The following is a 17508-nucleotide window of genomic DNA, read 5'->3' on the forward strand; positions in this document are numbered from 1 at the left end:
ATGTGGTGGTTTTACCAGAAGGGGATTGTTGGCGGACCTTGAGCGCCCTGCGGAAATAAGGTGGGGACAAATCGCAGATACAGCAGGGGGGCGACACCGGAGAGGAGACGGTAGAAGACAGAAAGACCACCAACCTGCCTGTGGTGAGAGAGTGAGAGGCCCAAAGACTCAGCCTCACCGCGGGAGATGCCACTTGATCCAAAATGCCTTGGTTTCCACAGCGTGACACCGAGAAAGGTGAGAGGCAGGAGCCCCAGCCCAGAGGGGAGAGCAGTTCTCCATCAGGCTGCGGAAGAAAGCTTTGTATGTAGTCAGGAGCAAAGGTGGGCCGAGGAAGGACTTTGCATGATGGAGGATTCCCAGTTGGCGACTGGCTTTGGAGGCCAGGTTGGAAATGTGGCTTTCCCAGGAAAGATTATGGGAAATAGTGAGACCCAGTAGCTTGAAGGAAAGGACTTCTTCCAAAGGATTGTTGAGAAAGTGGATGGGGGGGTGGTTCCAAACGGTCCTTTCTGAGAGACATAGTGAGAGTGTGGGATTTGTGCAGATTGAAAGACATGTTCCACGTGTTGGACCAGTAACTGCAGTGAGCGAAGAAGCTGCTGCTTGCTGGTCTGAGACATGACAGATGGCACGGCAGAGGGTGGAGTCATCAGCAAAGAGATAAAGAGGATTTTCCAGAGTCGGAGAGATTATTGATGAAAACCAGAAAAAGAACAGGGCCCAGAACGCTACATTGAGGAACTCCAGCCTTGGCAGGAAGGGGAGATGAAAGAACTCCATTTTGGGCTACACGTTGACTGCGACAGGAGAGGAAGTCTGTGAGCCATGAGTGGAGATTGCCTTTTATACCATAGGAAGAGAGTTTGGTGAGCAGGGCAGGGTGCCAGACCATGTCAAAAGCACGCGATATGTATAGGGATACGGCTCTGATTTCATGTCCGGCATAGAGGACCTCCATCCATTGATGGGAGAGCAGAAGCAGCGTATCCGGTGGAGAGTGACCTGGTCTGAAACCAAATTGATGATGATAAAAAAGGCCATTGGAGAAGAGGAAGGATTTAATGTCTGAAGCGATGATGGATTCCATAACCTTGCTGATGATTGGGAGAAGGCTGATTGGTCTGTAGTTGCAGGGATCTATTTTTGCACCTTTTAAATGCAGGGCAGTAATATAATGTTTGCTGATTTCCAAGCAGATGGCAGATGACCTTGAGCAAATGAGAGGGTGAATATAACAGGGAGAGGGTGAGCAAGAGCAGAGGAGCAGGTTTTTAGGGCACGTGGACTGATGCTGTCTGGACCAGTTGCAGAATCTGAGTCGAGGTTTGACAGCAAGCTCTCCACCTTGTCAGGAGAAAAGGACACAGAGTCCAGGGACAGTTGGGTATGACTGGGTAAGGTGCGTACAGAAAGCGATCAGTTTTAGACACAAGATTTCGATGCAAACACCGAGTTTAGGCATTCAGCCTTTTCACGTGCGGTATCAGCAGTGTGGGCATTTGGGGCAAGGAAGGGGATGGAGGGGGAACATACACCAGAAACAGATTTGATTAAACGCCACCAGGATTTGGAGGAGGGAGAGAAGTTTGAGAGTTCAGACTTGAGCTGAGAAAGATATTGTTTTCTCGCTCTCCTGAGGGTAGATACACACTTGTTCAGAGCTTTGTGGAAGGAACTGAGATTACCCTCAGTTGGATTTGCTTTCCTTGAGGCAAAGGCAAGTTGTTTCAGGACAACTGCCTCGCCACAAGCTTCAGTGAACAATGGGCAGGAGGAAGGGTAGGACAACTGAAGACGAGAGGGGATAAATCTGTGCATGAGGGAGAGCAAATTTCTTTGAAAGAATTCCCAGGATGAGTTGATGTTGGAGAAAGTAGCAATGGGAGACCAGTCTCGAAGTTTGATGGTTTCTTGGAGACCCTGCCAGTCAGTTTGAGTGAAATGCCAGACTCGAGGGTGCTGAGGTGGTTCTCTCAAAACAGCCAGAGAGATGTCCACTTTGACAAGCACGTGGTCAGAAAAACCGATTAGAGCGGAGGAAGAACAGCAGATATTTTCAGGGAACTTTGTCAAAATCAGATCCAGAAGAGATAGAGTACGATTGGTTGAGATCCGGGTCGGGAAATTGACCGATTGAGTCACAGAAAGCTTTTGCTGAAGTGCCATGACAGGTGAGAGAGATACCCACACCTAGCCAAATGGCATGATGACAATTGAAGTCACCACATATGAGGAAGAGAGAGTTCGGATGAGAGGATAGAAGTTGGTCCATGTTTTCGGATAGGTAGGTGTAAATGGGCTCATCACTGTTTGGCGGATCTTAAAGTACACATATAAACATGAGGTGGGAGTGGAGGGGAAGCTGTAGCCAGAGGTATACAAGGGGGTGTGGGGGAGTGAGGGCAGTGCATGGAGAGTGAGGAATAGTCTTTGATGAAGAGAGCAACTCCTCCAACAGAACGAGGCTCAGGTCTGTCATACCGGAGGAGGGAGTAACCAGGGAGAGATACTTGGGAGTCGGAGACGTCTTGAGGGAGGAAAGTTTCTGTTCGGCAGATTATGTCTGGTTTATCAGTGGCAACCTGTATGGAAAGATCTGTAACGTTTGAGCAAAGGCCCTGGATATTTGAGGTCCACATTGTTAATGAAGAGGGAGGGGAGGAGGCTTTGGGTGCAGGGGATGGGAGGGGAGGGGGAGGGTAGGACAAGGGAGGAGGGTGGGGGAGGTAAGGAGAGTTGTTGAAAGAGTGTGGGGGATTGTAGAATAGCTTGGGGAGGGGGCCGGATGAGGAAAAAAGGCTCTGTGGTGCTGGGGGAGTGGGGGGGGCAAGAGAGGGGACAGAAGGCAGTTGAGGATTTGAGAAGGTGGAGTGATGAGATGGAGGTGAGAAGGGCAGGGGAAGGAGGCAGCTTTGTGGATGAGAGGAGGGGCAACTTTGAGAAGGGTGAGTGAGGGGGGTGAATTGTGGGAGAAGGGTGAGTGGGGAGTTTTTGAGAAAGGTGAAAGGGAAGCTTGGAGGGAGAAGAGTGTGATGATTGCTGTGAGAGGAAGGCGTAAGAGGGGTGAGTTAGCACTGAAGTTGGAAAAAGAATGCTTGATGGAATGTGACCATTCATTGCAAACTGGGTTTTTTATTTATTTTTAGGTCAGAGATGCGATTGAAGACATTTCTTGATGGAGGCAATTAAGGTGAATTCAGAGAATGGAGAGAAGAAACGCTGTAACAGTTGGATTTTTTCGGCAAGATATGAGGGAAAGGTCGAATTGAGAGCAGTCTGTTGAAATAGAAGAAGAGTAGTGCATTATGATGGAGTAACGAGTACCACACGTGTGAAAGAGGAAGATGGAGCATTATAAGAGATCGTTTCTTTTATTTTATTATTGTTATTATTATCGTTATTATTATTATTATTATTATTATTGTTTGAGAGTTTTACCATGTTTTAAATTTCCATGTGTTTTACCCATTGTCTCTGGTTGTATATCTTTTCTTAAAATGAAAATTTCCTTGTGTTTTACCAATTGTTTCTGGTTGTACAACTTCAATTAAAATGAAAATTTCCTTGTGTTTTACTCATTGTTTCTGGTTGTACAACTTCACTTAAAATGAAAATTTCCTTGTGTTTTACCCATTTTCTCTGGTTGTATATATTTACTTAAAATGAAAATTTCCTTGTGTTTTCCCAATTGTTTCTGGTTGTACAACTTCAGTTGAAATGAAAATTTCCTTGTGTTTTACCCATTTTCTCTGGTTGTATATATTTACTTAAAATGAAAATTTCCTTGTGTTTTCCCAATTGTTTCTGGTTGTACAACTTCAGTTAAAATGAAAATTTCCTTGTGTTTTACCTATCGTCTCTGGTTGTACATCTTCACTTGAAATAAAAAAAAATTCCTTGTGTTTTACCAATTGTTTCTGGTTGTACAACTTCAATTAAAATGAAAATTTCCTTGTGTTTTACTCATTGTTTCTGGTTGTACAACTTCACTTAAAATGAAAATTTCCTTGTGTTTTACCCATTTTCTCTGGTTGTATATATTTACTTAAAATGAAAATTTCCTTGTGTTTTCCCAATTGTTTCTGGTTGTACAACTTCAGTTGAAATGAAAATTTCCTTGTGTTTTACCCATTTTCTCTGGTTGTATATATTTACTTAAAATGAAAATTTCCTTGTGTTTTCCCAATTGTTTCTGGTTGTACAACTTCAGTTAAAATGAAAATTTCCTTGTGTTTTACCAATTGTCTCTGGTTGTACATATTTACTGAAAATGAAAATTTTTTCGTGTTTTACCGATTGGCTCTGGTTGTACGTCTTTACTGAAAAGGAAAATTTCCATGTGTTTTACCTTTTGTCTATGGTTGTATAACTTCACATAAAATGAAAATTTCCTTGTGTTTTCCCAATTGTTTCTGGTTGTACAACTTCAGTTAAAATGAAAATTTCCTTGTGTTTTACCCATTGTCTCTGGTTGTAAATATTTACTGAAAATGAAATTTCCTTGTGTTTTACCTATCGTCTCTGGTTGTACATCTTCACTTGAAATAAATAAAAAAATTCCTTGTGTTTTGCCTTTTGTCTCTGGTTGTATATCTTTACTTCAAATTAAAATTTCCTCATGTTTTACCTATTGTCTCTGGTTGTACATCTTTACATTAAATGATATTTTTTCTTGCGTTTCAACAATTGTCTCTGGTTGTATGTCTTTACTTCAAATAAAAATTTCCTTGTGTTTTACCAATTGTCTCTGGTTGTATATCTTTCGTTTAAATGAAAATTTTCTTGTGTTTTAACAATTACCTCAGGTTGTACATCTTTACTTAAAATGAAAATTTCTATGCGTTTTATTTATTGTCTCTGGTTGTATATCTTTACTTAAAATTAAATTTTCCAAATGTTTTACCAATTGTCTCTGGTTGTATATCTTTACTGAAAATGAAAATCTTATCGTGTTTTACCGATTGGCTCTGGTTGTACGTCTTTACTGAAAAGGAAAATTTCCATGTGTTTTACCTTTTGTCTATGGTTGTATAACTTCACATAAAATGAAAATTTCCTTGTGTATTACCTTTTTTCTCTGGTTGTGTTTTTTCACTTCAGATAAAAAATTTTGCCCATGTTTTACCTATTGTCTCTGGTTGTATATCTTTATTTAAAATGAAAATTTCTAGAGGTTTTACCTATTGTCTCTGGTTGTATATCTTTACTTGTAATGAAAATTTTCTTGTGTTTTACCTATTGTCTCTTGTTGTACATCTTCATATAAAATACAAAATTCCCATGTGTTTTACCTGTTGTATCTGCTAATATTTCTTTCCTTAAAGTATATATTTTCTCATGTTTTATCCACTGCATCTTGTAATATACTGTTGTGGGAATGATCGTTTATCGTTCATGAAATGCCTTTTACAAAACAAACCTTCAGCAATTACATTGGTATGGACATCCCTTAGCTTTGAAAGACCAATGCACTACCAATTACATCACAAACATAAATAGAGCCTAATGGTTGTATTTAAATCCATATTGTGACTGTCAGCTTAGCATATCCATTTCAAAAATAGCATTATAATGGTAGTGCTTAGTATAATAAGATGCCGGCAGGGATAAAACCCAGATGAGACATCTCAATCGGAAACACTCGACAAATTGAGCTACCCTAATCAATGCTCCAAGTATATAATGGTAAAATTCACTCAACAAATAGTGCTCCATTGCATAGTCACTTGATTCTGTTTTTTTTTAAATGATGGTTTTGAGAAAAGCTTTCAACTGACATGCAAGGTTTTGAAAGCATACCTTTGATGGTAATCTGATCTCCTTCTTCCAAGTTAAAGTCAAATGTCTCATAAATCAAAGTCTCATCACCTGTAATTAAAAATACAAAACACATTTAGAATTATTGTGATGTGAGCACATTTATATAATCTGACACTTCAGAGCAGTATCTAATTCGAAATTATCCCTCATAGCTGAGACAGTGATTTTCTGTTTCAAAAAGGTGCATTTTCCATTTCTGAAAAAAAAAACCTTAAATTACGTTTCAAAAATACTGTTTTGTGCTATTAATTCCAAAAGAAGCATTTATTTGTGCACTTGCATTGGAAAAAATGAAATTTTCCTCAAGTCTTTGCACCTACAGTCCTCCACGACGTTCCTGGGCAGTGTATTTTGGCGTCAGGATGGCACAACCATGGGTAATAATATAATGAAAATAAAATTATAAGAGCAGGTGGAAAAAATGTGGAAACGGGATTCCTGGGACATGGCACTTTAAATTAAATGAGAAATGCCACTTTATAGCTGCTGACAGTGATGACCGGATACAAAGATATATATATATATATATATATATATATATATATATATATATATATATATATATATATATATATATATATATATATATATCTGTGTATCTCTCTGTGTCTGAACCTTGCTCAACCCCTCCCCAATACAATGCAGCACCCTCCCCTCTTGCCCTCTCCCCACTCTCCCCCCTCTCCTCCCAGTGGTTATCTTCATACATATCTGGACGGTGGTTATGTCCAGGCAGGGATTGTTTCCAGACATGTCCAGATGGTATTTATCTCCGGACATGTCCGGACGTGAGTTTGTGACTGGGTGGTGCGTATGTCCAGATGGGAGTTTGTCTCAAGACATGTTTGGGTGGTGGTTATGTCCCGGTGGTGTTTGTCTCTGGGTGGAATTTATAGTGTGACCAGTAGAAAATGGATTTTAGACATTATTTTGTTTCTGTCTTCACTGTTATTCCATGCAGAATCATTTTGTTGAGACGGTATGAATCATAATTAATGCTACACCACACATCTGTCTTCCCTTCCTCTCACCTCACACTGCCTTCCCTTCCCCTACACCTCCTCACTCTCCATCCCTCCCCTACCCCTCCTCGCTCCCCCACCCTCCATCTGCCCCTCCCCCCTCAGTATTCCTGTCAGCGAACCAAATACACGTCATGGGTCAGGGTCAAGTGTATGATCAAAGCGGGTTTGCATCAAAGCATGACATATTGGAATGCGTTCATCACTACCAGCAGTTATAAAGTGGCAGTTCAAGTTTATGTTAGTTCTTAGCCCCCAATGAACTTAATCCGAAACGGGGACTTATGAATTTGGTCTCGATTTTCGTGTGTGTACGTGCATCCGCAACCATATCTCGGACACGTATGGGCCAATATTATTTGTATTTGGCAGAAAGACAACACATGATGGTATACATATGCACATCGTTGTATTTCAGAATGTGATCAAAGATGGCTGACTGGTAGCTATTTTAGTTGTACAAAGAAAAATAACCGATATCAAACACTTTCTCAACCATTTCTCGGACATGCATTCACCGATCTTGTTCAAATTTGGCAAACAGATAAGGAATGATGGCTTACATATGCACATCTTATGTTTATCTGAGATTGGATCCAAGATGGCCGATTGGCGGCCATTTTGGTTGCAAAAAAAACAACAAAAAAACCCGGTGTTGAACGCATACGTCCTCAACCATTTTTCGGACCATGCATTTACCGATGTTGTTCAAACTTTGCACACAAATAATGAACGATGGCTTGCATATGCACGTCATTTTTCTTTGAGATAAGATCCAACACGGCCGACTGGTAGACTGGCGGCCAATTTAGTTGTAAATAAATATGGACTGGCCCATTAACTCCAAACGGCAAAATTACAAAAACAATGTGGGCCATGACATTTTATGTCTTTTTTCCTTGTTAATGATGTAACACACCAGTACACAAACACCACACAAAATACACTACAGAAAACTACACAAACACCAAACAAAAGTCCTGGCAAGGGTCTGCAATCTCTGATTTCTCTTTTTCTTGTTGTTTGATGTTTTTGATTATTTTTAGCAATATCATCTGTATTTGAATGATGTTTCACCCCAAAAAATAGTTTTGCCAAGGTTGTACACATATGCATGTGATGACTCGCATTTTGTTTTCACCAGCGATGTTTACAGGGAATATTTTCACCGAAAATCAAATCAAAATCCACTTTGACTTGGCTCTCCAGAGATTGTTTGATGGAATTTTATTAAATACGAGCAAATACCACCCGTCGCTTTTCTGACGGGAATACTGAGAGAAGGGGGGTGGGGGGGGGAGAAGGGTGGGGGAAAGGGAGGAGAGTTAGGAGAAGGAGGCGGATACAGAGATGACGGAAGGGAGCGAGGATGGGTGGGGGAGCGACGACGGGAGGGAGAGTGAGGAGGGGAGGGGGAAGGGAAGGCAATGTGAGGTGAGGGTAAGGGAAGGAAGACGTGTGGTAGAGCTTTAATTACGATTCATACTGCCTCATAAAAATGCTTCTGAATAAAATTTGGCTCGCTAATTTAGAAAACGTGTTAATACGGCAAACGGCTTGGAAATCGGGTGTTATCAAATATATTTTGCTTTGAAATTCACAAAGAGAAACATATAACCTTTATAAATTACACCCAATTCAAATCAGATAACGAATTGCTTTAGAAACAGCCACGGGGACAAAGGAAAACATGATCACTCACATGCTGCTGAGGTTAAAAGTAAAAACCTCCACCACCCATCATCATTACATTACAGATGAAACTTTGCCACCATGGTGCCCATAACCAAGCATGCATGCATGCACAGACCTGTGGAGAGTCCCTTTAGAGATCCAAAGCTACCCATATGTACCATGTCTGTGTGTGCTGTTTAGGTACCTCTTCCTTGTCGCAACTGCTGACCTTACATCCAGATCGAGACACTAACTGCACCACAATCGACTGTGGGGTGCTCAGCAATTGGCTTAAGTACTCAAGCAAGCACTCCAATGAAATGGTTGAGACAGAATGGCTGGCTTGGCAAGCAATAACAAGCTGATTGGTGATGGCACATACCCGCAAAAACAAAACACCACTTTCTGCACATTCCCTAATCTTTTCTTTACTGAATGTAATCGTCCGAACAGCAGAAAAAGTTAAGTTTAATGCTTTTCTTAAATAAATACACTTGGTTATAAAAATCGCGAATTTGTTAAAATTTTCAGATTTCACTCCTGATTTTGAGTTATTTAGTCCATGTGATCCAATCCACCAAACTCAAATAATATTTTGATTAGATACATTAATTATTCTGTGAGAGTAGATCATCGAAAATCGCATCATATTATACATAAAATTGCTCCAAGTTCCTAATTTCAAAACTATATCACTTACAAAAGCGAAGTATAGAGCGATTTGTTGGTATATAAATGAGGCATTCGATTATATCAGCGAGGAAAGTGAAAAATAAAATATTTTGAACACTTTATCATTCATAAACCATTGTAGCTCTGTTCCAAGCCAAGGTATTGTTGACCAGGCTGAACAAAATGGTGAATTCAGACCCCAGTGAGGGAGAGCAAGGTGACCGAGGATGTGCCTTGATAAAGGATATAATAAAATAAGGCCATTAATTATCTTAAAGAGAGGTGTTTAAATTCACCCAAACACCCAGTTTTCAATCATGTACCACCTTCAAGTTCGTCTCTCTGGACCTATCTCGAGCTTTTGATACAGTCTGGTATCCTGCCTTGCTCTCCAAACTCTCTTGCCTGTGGAATCCAAGGCCAACTCCACTCTTGGATTACTGACTGACTTCCTCCACTGTCATAGACATGTGGCTCTCAACGGAACCCTTTCGTCTCCTCTCTATGTCAAGGCTGGAGTACCCCTTAAGCAGTGTTCTAGGCCCCATATTATTCTTAATGTTCATCAATTATCTCACTGATTCTCTGGAAAATCCTCTTTATCTCTTTATATCACTCTCTACTGTAACATCTCTCATCCTTCTGACAGACAAGCAGCAGCCTTCCCTCTTCTTAGACCTCACAAAATGGTCAAACACACTTTGTTTGTGTATCCATATTGTCCACCCTTTGCATTCTTCCTTACCCCTCATTGTTAACTGCATCCCTTGCTTGTCCGTCTTGGTCTACTTTCTCCCTCCACCCTGCTGTTGGTGTTTCCCCTTGTTATGTTGTGTCCTGATATTTGTTCTGTGTAATCGTTCTTCCACAAGCCTAGACCATGTTAAAAAAAAAAAAATATATATATATATATATATATATATATATATATATATATATATATATATATATATATATATATATATATATATATATTGTTGTGGTTGACGAAATTCGCAAACCACCATTCAGGTCCCGTAGGTGAGATATCTCTGTAAGTATATGTGTAGTTAGCCCAAACCCGTTGTTTAGGGGGAATAAATGTCATTCATTCGGGCTGCGACCCTTTTAGATAGCCATTTTTCTTTTACTATCTTTATTTTGGACCAACCGCCATTACTACCACCACAACCACCACCAACCGCATCTCGACAACCACAGCCACCTTCTCCAGAACCGCCTTCACAACATCCACCTTCTCCACAACCGCTTTCACACACCAACCACCAACCGCAACGCCGCTTCACAACAACAGCAACGCCAACAGCCACGACCTTTACCGTCACAACTCGCCCTCGCAACCATCGCATCACCACCATTCCCGCGCCGCTTGTGGGCACCGATACTGGACTCGTACAGGGCGCGCACCGAGCAGCGGGTGCAAAAACACCAGCCTTTCCGAGAAATCGGATCAAGAATGATTCACGCCCACTTCTGTTCCGTCCTATCGGCGAGCGTGGGCGATTTGGCACCGCCTCCAGGCGCGTGGGAGTATAATCGCTATATGCAGATTCGCGGATCAAGAATGATTCACGCCCACTTTTCCTCTGCCAATGGGGAGCGTGGCTCCACCCCCGAGCCATTCCTGATCCAAAAATCTGCATTTGATTTCTCCTGTCGGACTATAAAGCACCGAGCGCGGAGCGAATCGAGGCAGTTGGGAAGAGTTGAAGAGTTGAGCAGTTGGAGGGAGTTGAGAAGAGGAAAGAGTTGGAGAGTTGTGGCGGCGGCGAAATCAGTCGAGAGAGTGTCTGTCGGGGTCCGGAGAGGCTGGAGAAGCCAAGAATCTTTGTGGAGGTTGGCGCTCGTGTCAGAGTCGGGGAGCTGCGGAGAGGGGAGGCCGGTAACGCGGTCGAGGTCGCAGTGGCGTCGCTCGTCGCGGGACCCAAGCCAGCCAGATATCCTCACCCCCCCGAGCATCAACAACCCCCTCCTGTTTCCCCCCGCGCTGAGATAGTGTGAGAAGGGGGCCCCATTCCCACCCCATTCCAGGCAGTGCCAGCGAGGCCCGCGGAGTCGGGGCGCCGCCGCCATTTTGCGGATCATCACCAGACGGGTAGGCTCGATGCGGTCTCGGCCCCAGGCCCGTCTGCCCCCTTGTCGATGAGGGTGGCCCCTTTTTCTTTTGCTTTGGAGTATATGTGTTGTCGGTGCCGTCTGTGAAGTAAAACTGTATAAGTGTTGCCGTGTGCTCGGTAGTCGGTAGTAGATCTGCATTGTGTTTCTCTTTTGTTGCATTTGCTTTTTGTGCAGAATTGTCGTGTTACTTTTACATTTGCTTTTGGTGCATAATTGTGGTAATTGTATATGTGTGCTTTCCGTTTGCCGGAATAAATGTGCTTTATGTTGAACTGTTTCTCCCGTTTCGCTTCGTCTTTTCTTTAATTGAATCTCCATCTTACTTCACGTAAAGGGTTGGTAGTGGGCTAAATATGCCCGAGAATTAATCCGAACCGTCGAGGTTGACGATAACACCGCTCGGTTATCCCGATAGTACGGAACGGGTCGCTTAAAGTGGCCCGTGTCCGAAGTCGACCTGCGGCGAGGTGCGATCGCCCGGTCTACCCTCCGTGTGGGTACTTAGGTAGGTCGAATTTGGCGAAGAACCCTATCCCACGCGGGGGGCCGATTGGCACGATCGTGGTGAGGCCGAAAGGCCCACCCGTGACTAGTTCCCGGCGTTAGTCCGAGAGGGTCATGACGGGATTGTCCGTCCGGTGGGCGACGTGCCGCGATTCGAGTTACGTGGCCGCTCGCACGCCGGCGGGCGCGAATCCGCAACACTTGTTAGGAGTGGGATACAAACCCATCCCCCTCCTCGCGGCACTGGTGTCGGAGAGCGGGAAAACGGGCTCTCCTGTCTCCAGCTAAATTCACGGGAATCGGTCCAGGGGTGAGAGGAGCGACCCCCGATTCCCTCCAAATTACGAGCGATTTAAATTAACCCTTTACGAGAAATAAGATGGCGTCTCAAGGCGAGCGGGAGCCGGGGGTATTAGAAATGGATTTAGAATGTGTAGAATCCATGGTCCAGGATGAAAACCCCGTGCAGGAAATGTTGGTTGTGCAGGAACACGAACTCCCCCAACTGAACCCAGAGCCCAAAATAGGTGCGGCGGCGGCCGCGGTGTATGACACCTCCCCTCCCCCTCTCCGCCAAAACCCCCCGATCCTTGCCGAATCGGCTCACCCAAGCGCACCCGACATGGCCCAGCTCTGCGCCATGCTGGCGGCAATGACAGCGAAGATTGATACAGACACAAATGAAATGATAAACGAAATAAAAGGCATGAACGAAAAGATGGATACAAACACAAACGAAATAAAACGCATGAACGAAAAGATGGATGCAAACACAAATGAAATGAAAAACGAAATAAAAGGCATGAACGAAAATATGGAAATAAACGCACTCAAAATGAAGGAAGAAATGAAAGAGCTGCGGGGTGAGACGCAGAACATGGGCCGAAGCCTGCAGGCGGGCATGAAGGCCCTTACCAGGGAGTTTAAAATGGCGACTCCATGTGTGGGAGCGAACGAGCTGGGAGGGAGTGCAACGGCTGTCGGGCCCGTGGTGGAGGCTGGTAAGGAGAAAATAATTCGGGGGACGTGTTGGGCGAGAAGAGTGACGGTGACCGAGAGGGAAAAACTAATTGGGGTGACGGAGACGTGCACGAGGGAGATAACAAGGGAAGAGACGGAAATAATAGTTGAGACAAGGGAGGTAAAGGGTGAAGAGGTGACTGAGTTGGCAGAGACACGGGAGATGGGAACGATAGAGGGAAGACTACACGATGAAGACGGGGATAGAGACGCACACACACACACGGAGGTAGTGGAGGACAATGGGGGTGAGCTGGTGGACTGGGTGGAGATCCAGTGCGAGCAGCGGGATGGCCTCCTCCAAGAACGAGGGGAGGGAGTATGCCCCCTTGAAGCGAGTCACGACCAGGTGGGTTCGGTCGTGCTTTGCGAGGTCAAGGGGAGGAGTGCTGTGGACAGGCGCACGGAGAGCTTGGGGGGTATAGAGGCCCCGGAGACCCTTGTGGGGACACGAATCCCAGTGTGGTTGTCCCGGTGTGTGTGGTGCAAGGTGTGAGTTCGTCCCCGTGTGTGGATGAAACCGCCAGTATGGATGAGACACCGCGGGCGAGCTCCCCCGCGTGTGTGAGTGAGACACCGCGGGCGAGTGCCCCCGCGTGTGTGAGTGAGGCACGATGTGTGAGTGAGACACCGCGGGCGAGTGCCCCCGCGTGTGTGAGTGGTGTAGTGGCAAGTGTGCCGAAGGGCGTGCTTCCCAGCGCGCCGTGTGTGAGTGAAACACCGCGGTTGAGTTCCCCCGCGTGTGTGAGTGAGACACCGCGGGCGAGTGCCCCCGCGTGTGTGAGTGGTGTAGTGGCAAGTGTGCCGAAGGGCGTGCTTCCCAGCGCGCCGTGTGTGAGTGAAACACCGCGGTTGAGTGCCCCCGCGTGTGTGAGTGAGGCACGGTGTATGAGTGAGGCACCGCGGATGAGTGCCCCCGCGTGTGTGAGTAGTATGGTTTGTGTGAGGAAAATGGCATGCGTGAGTGAGCGGCCGAGTGTGAGAGAGACAGCGTGTGCAAGGTCGCTGTGTGTAAGGGAGATGTCGGTCGGCATGTGTGAACATGCAGCCGCGTCTCCCGGTGTGAGTTTAATGGTGAGGTGTGTTAGCGTCGTAACACGCGGGAGTGCGTGTGTGGAATGGAGACGGAGACTACGACAGAGGAAAGAAAGCCGAGTAGCGGCTGTAGCTGTTTCGGGAACCGTGCCGGGTTCACCCAGCAGCGAGCGCGAGGTCCGTGCCGTGCAACGCACGAGGCCCCCACGTGCTCGCTTGCGAGAGTGAAGTCCCGGTCCGGAAACGCACGCGGTGGATTTGCCGATCCCGCGGACGGACAAAGTTTAGGCAGGATTACGGATTTGGACCGGATGGGTTCTCCACGCGGGTGTGTGTGTGTGTGTGTGTGTGTGTGTGTGTGTGTGTGTGTGTGTGTGTGTGTGTGTGTGTGTGTGTGTGTGTGTGTGTGTGTGTGTGTGTGTGTGTGTGTGTGTGTGTGTGTATGTGTGTATGTGTGTTAAGCTCCAACGGGCACAGCACATGTGTTCGCGTGGGGAACCCCTCGAGACGTGGGGCTTGTGTTTTTTTATGCGCACGGTGACGTCATGGCTGCACGCGGGGTTGGAATCCGGCAGGAGGGGTATCCCTGCCGGATGGTACCGTCCAAGGAGGGACGAGGTACACGTGCAGCTGCATGATGTCACGGGCAGGTGAAAAGTGCGCGAGCTGTGAGTTGCCGCGCTGGTGCTGCGCATGGAAAAAAAAACAAAAAAAAAAACAAGCCTCACTTTCGGGTGAACAGGATTTCCCGGGCAAGGGGTGGAAGACCCCCTTGACCAGGGCACAGGATGGAAACTAGTTAGGGGGAAGGGTTAGCTTAGCTAGACTGACTTCATGGGGCAGGGGTAAGTCCTCATGGAGTCCGTGGAATGGATTAGTTAGAGGGATTGTAGCGAAATTTAGGTTGGGAAATTGATTTTTGAGACATTTGAGGACAGTGACAGACTTGTGAATGTGTAGAGGGGACGTAGCTTAGCTACGTAGGTTAAATGGAACGTGCTATAGTTTAAGGGACGACGTGGGAGCACGAGTTAGTTAGGGGATGTAGTTAGAAGGATGGCAGAGTTCAGCGGTGAGTGTGTTGAAGAGTTGTTGGTGAGTGAAGTGGAAGCATGTGCTTGGTGAGTGAGTGAGGCCAGCGGGTCTGTGTGTATGGAGCGAATGGGGACTGCATGCTGCGATGAGTGATTGGGGGGAGGAGTGACTCCCGCCCAAGGGACCCCGGGGTCAGTGGAGAGTGAGTTAGGGGGTTAGTTAAATTGAAAAATGGAGGTCGTTTTGTTGTTGGTGTGAATGTAGGCTCGAAACCCATTTGGAGGGGTGCAGGAGCCCTGTTGACGGGCTGGGAGCGTGGCTGCGAAAGGTGAGTATCGCTGAGTGGGTACCCCAGGCACCAGGCTAGTCGGCCGTGGTAGGCCAAGGGCCCATGGGGGGCCGGGATAGCGTAGTGGGCACGGGTGCGCCTGCTTGGTGCGGGGGCCCGGGGCGCCATTATCCGCGTGGGCAGTGTTGTGGGCACGGGTGACCCTCGGAAAGAGGCCTGGGAAGCCAGCCTGCCATGTGTGCGTTTCAGGGGAGGTGCCATGGGGGGCACTCCCCGGTGTTTAGGGAGCTGGTAGGCTCAGAGGCAGTGCAGTGCCCGGGGGTGCCAAAGCTGGGGAATCGGCAGAGGGTCGTGCCTGCCAAAGGGAGCCACGCGTCCCAGCCATGAGACCGTGTGAGGGCACGGAGAGAAAATTGGGGGGCGAGGCCCGAAATTGAAAGGACACCAACACAGGCGACGGGAATCTGGGTTGTTAGAACCAATAGTTTAAGCGAGAGGCGCTTGTTGAAAGCCCCGGGGTAGTTTAACAGTTAATGGTTAGGGTAGATTAGGACGTGTACCCCTCCGCACCATCCATCCCCTCGCTCTCGTTGTGGGCCGCTGGACCCACTTTGGGTTAGATCGCTGAACTCTGGGGAGGCCATTCTGAGGCTTGGATTGGGCCTCGGCACAGGACGCTAGCTCTCCCTTGTTCCCCTCCGGGAAGGGAACGTAGGGGTTGGCAGTAGGTTAGGTGACAGGATAGGTTAGCCGAACAAGGACAGTACAGGGGGTTAGGGGATGATTTATAGTGGGGAAGTAAAAATAAAAAAATAAGTTGGGGCTAAATTGGGGTTTGACAAATTAAGGGAGTGGGTATAGACAGTGACAGGCAAAGGCGATAGGTGGGAGGGAGACCGTAGGGTAGGTCCGAGCCCGCCTTCTGAGTGGCCAGCACCACCGCACTCCCTCCACCAACCTCCACTGAATGGCGAAGGCTGGCAAGCTTCATCGGCAGCTGTTGTTTTGCTGCAAGGCCTGTGCCGGCTGGATCGGCTGCAGCTGCTGTGCTGCAAGGCCTGTACCGGCCGGATCGTCTGCAGCTGTTTTCTGCGAGGCCTGTGCCGGCCAGTTCATCTGCCGGCTGTGTTTGCCTGCAGCGGCCTTGTTCTGCAGGCTGTTTGCCTGATCACCTTTGCCATGCCATGCCCACTGCCCCTGTTCACCAGCCCCGTTCAATTTTTGCTTTGCCCCCCCCTGTTCATTGCCATGTGCGCCAGGATCAGAAAGCAACAGTTTGCAAGCTGCGAGAACTGCCCTGTTGGCAGCTACAACACGGGCCTGCAGTGGCGGCCCGTGCACCGTGTTTGCGTCCATCCATTCATCCATCCATCCGTTGTGTTCATTGCGTGTGCCACTTGAGCTGGCACGGAGACTGCGTTTGTGCAGCCCATGCACCGTTGTGGTTCACTGCGTTCAGTTCAAAAGGGAAGGCCTTGGACTGCGTGTGAGCAGCCGGCCACGTTCCCTGTAACCTGCATTGTTTGAGCCAGAGACTGCATGCGAGCAGCCTGGCTCCCTGCTAACTGCTTTCTTTTTGCAGAGTTCATTGATCCTGGGCCATGGTTTAGTGTAAAATTTGTAAGTTAAGGTTAAGATGTACTGTAAATATGAGTGCGCCCCCGGCATGTATGTCTTAGCGCCGGCAATTTTATTGAAGTCGTCCTTGTGAGTGGGTTTGTTTAGGTAGTTACTCAGCCCTCAGGTTATTTATTTTGGGGACACGAATACCATGAATGTCGCACTCAGGGATCCGTAGGTAAAATGTACTAGGAGAAAACTACACATGATGGCACACGAAAATTTGATGACTCGGGATGAGTCTGTAAAAAGGGGAGGGGGTAGTGTTGTGGTTGACGAAATTCGCAAACCACCATTGAGGTCCCGTAGGTGAGATATCTCTGTAAGTATATGTGTAGTTAGCCCAAACCCGTTGTTTAGAGGGAATAAATGTCATTCATTCGGGCTGCGACCCTTTTAGATAGCCATTTTTCTTTTACTATCTTTATTTTGGACCAACCGCCATTACTACCACCACAACCACCACCAACCGCATCTCGACAACCACAGCCACCTTCTCCAGAACCACCTTCACAACATCCACCTTCTCCACAACCGCTTTCACACACCAACCACCAACCGCAACGCCGCTTCACAACAACAGCAACGCCAACAGCCACGACCTTTACCGTCACAACTCACCATCGCATCACCGCCATTCCCGCGCCGCTTGTGGGCACCGATACTGGGCTCGTACAGGGCGCGCACCGAGCAGCG

The 17508-nt window shown here is 46.7% G+C and overlaps 1 protein-coding gene across 1 annotated transcript in view; it reads right to left on the reverse strand.

The window, feature by feature from the left end:
- LOC147014934 (polycystin family receptor for egg jelly-like) overlaps window positions 1–17508 on the reverse strand; it is a 211620-nt gene that overhangs the window by 175422 nt on the left and 18690 nt on the right. The window contains exon 4 of the mRNA XM_085853433.1: window positions 5803–5871. Coding sequence (XP_085709559.1) covers window positions 5803–5871 — 69 coding nt within the window. The remainder of the gene's footprint in view (window positions 1–5802; window positions 5872–17508) is intronic.

This window comes from Eptatretus burgeri, chromosome 13, assembly GCF_056783735.1.
Source record: "Eptatretus burgeri isolate ZD-2024b chromosome 13, Ebu_testis_v1, whole genome shotgun sequence".
NCBI classification, from domain to species: Eukaryota; Metazoa; Chordata; class Myxini; order Myxiniformes; family Myxinidae; genus Eptatretus; species Eptatretus burgeri.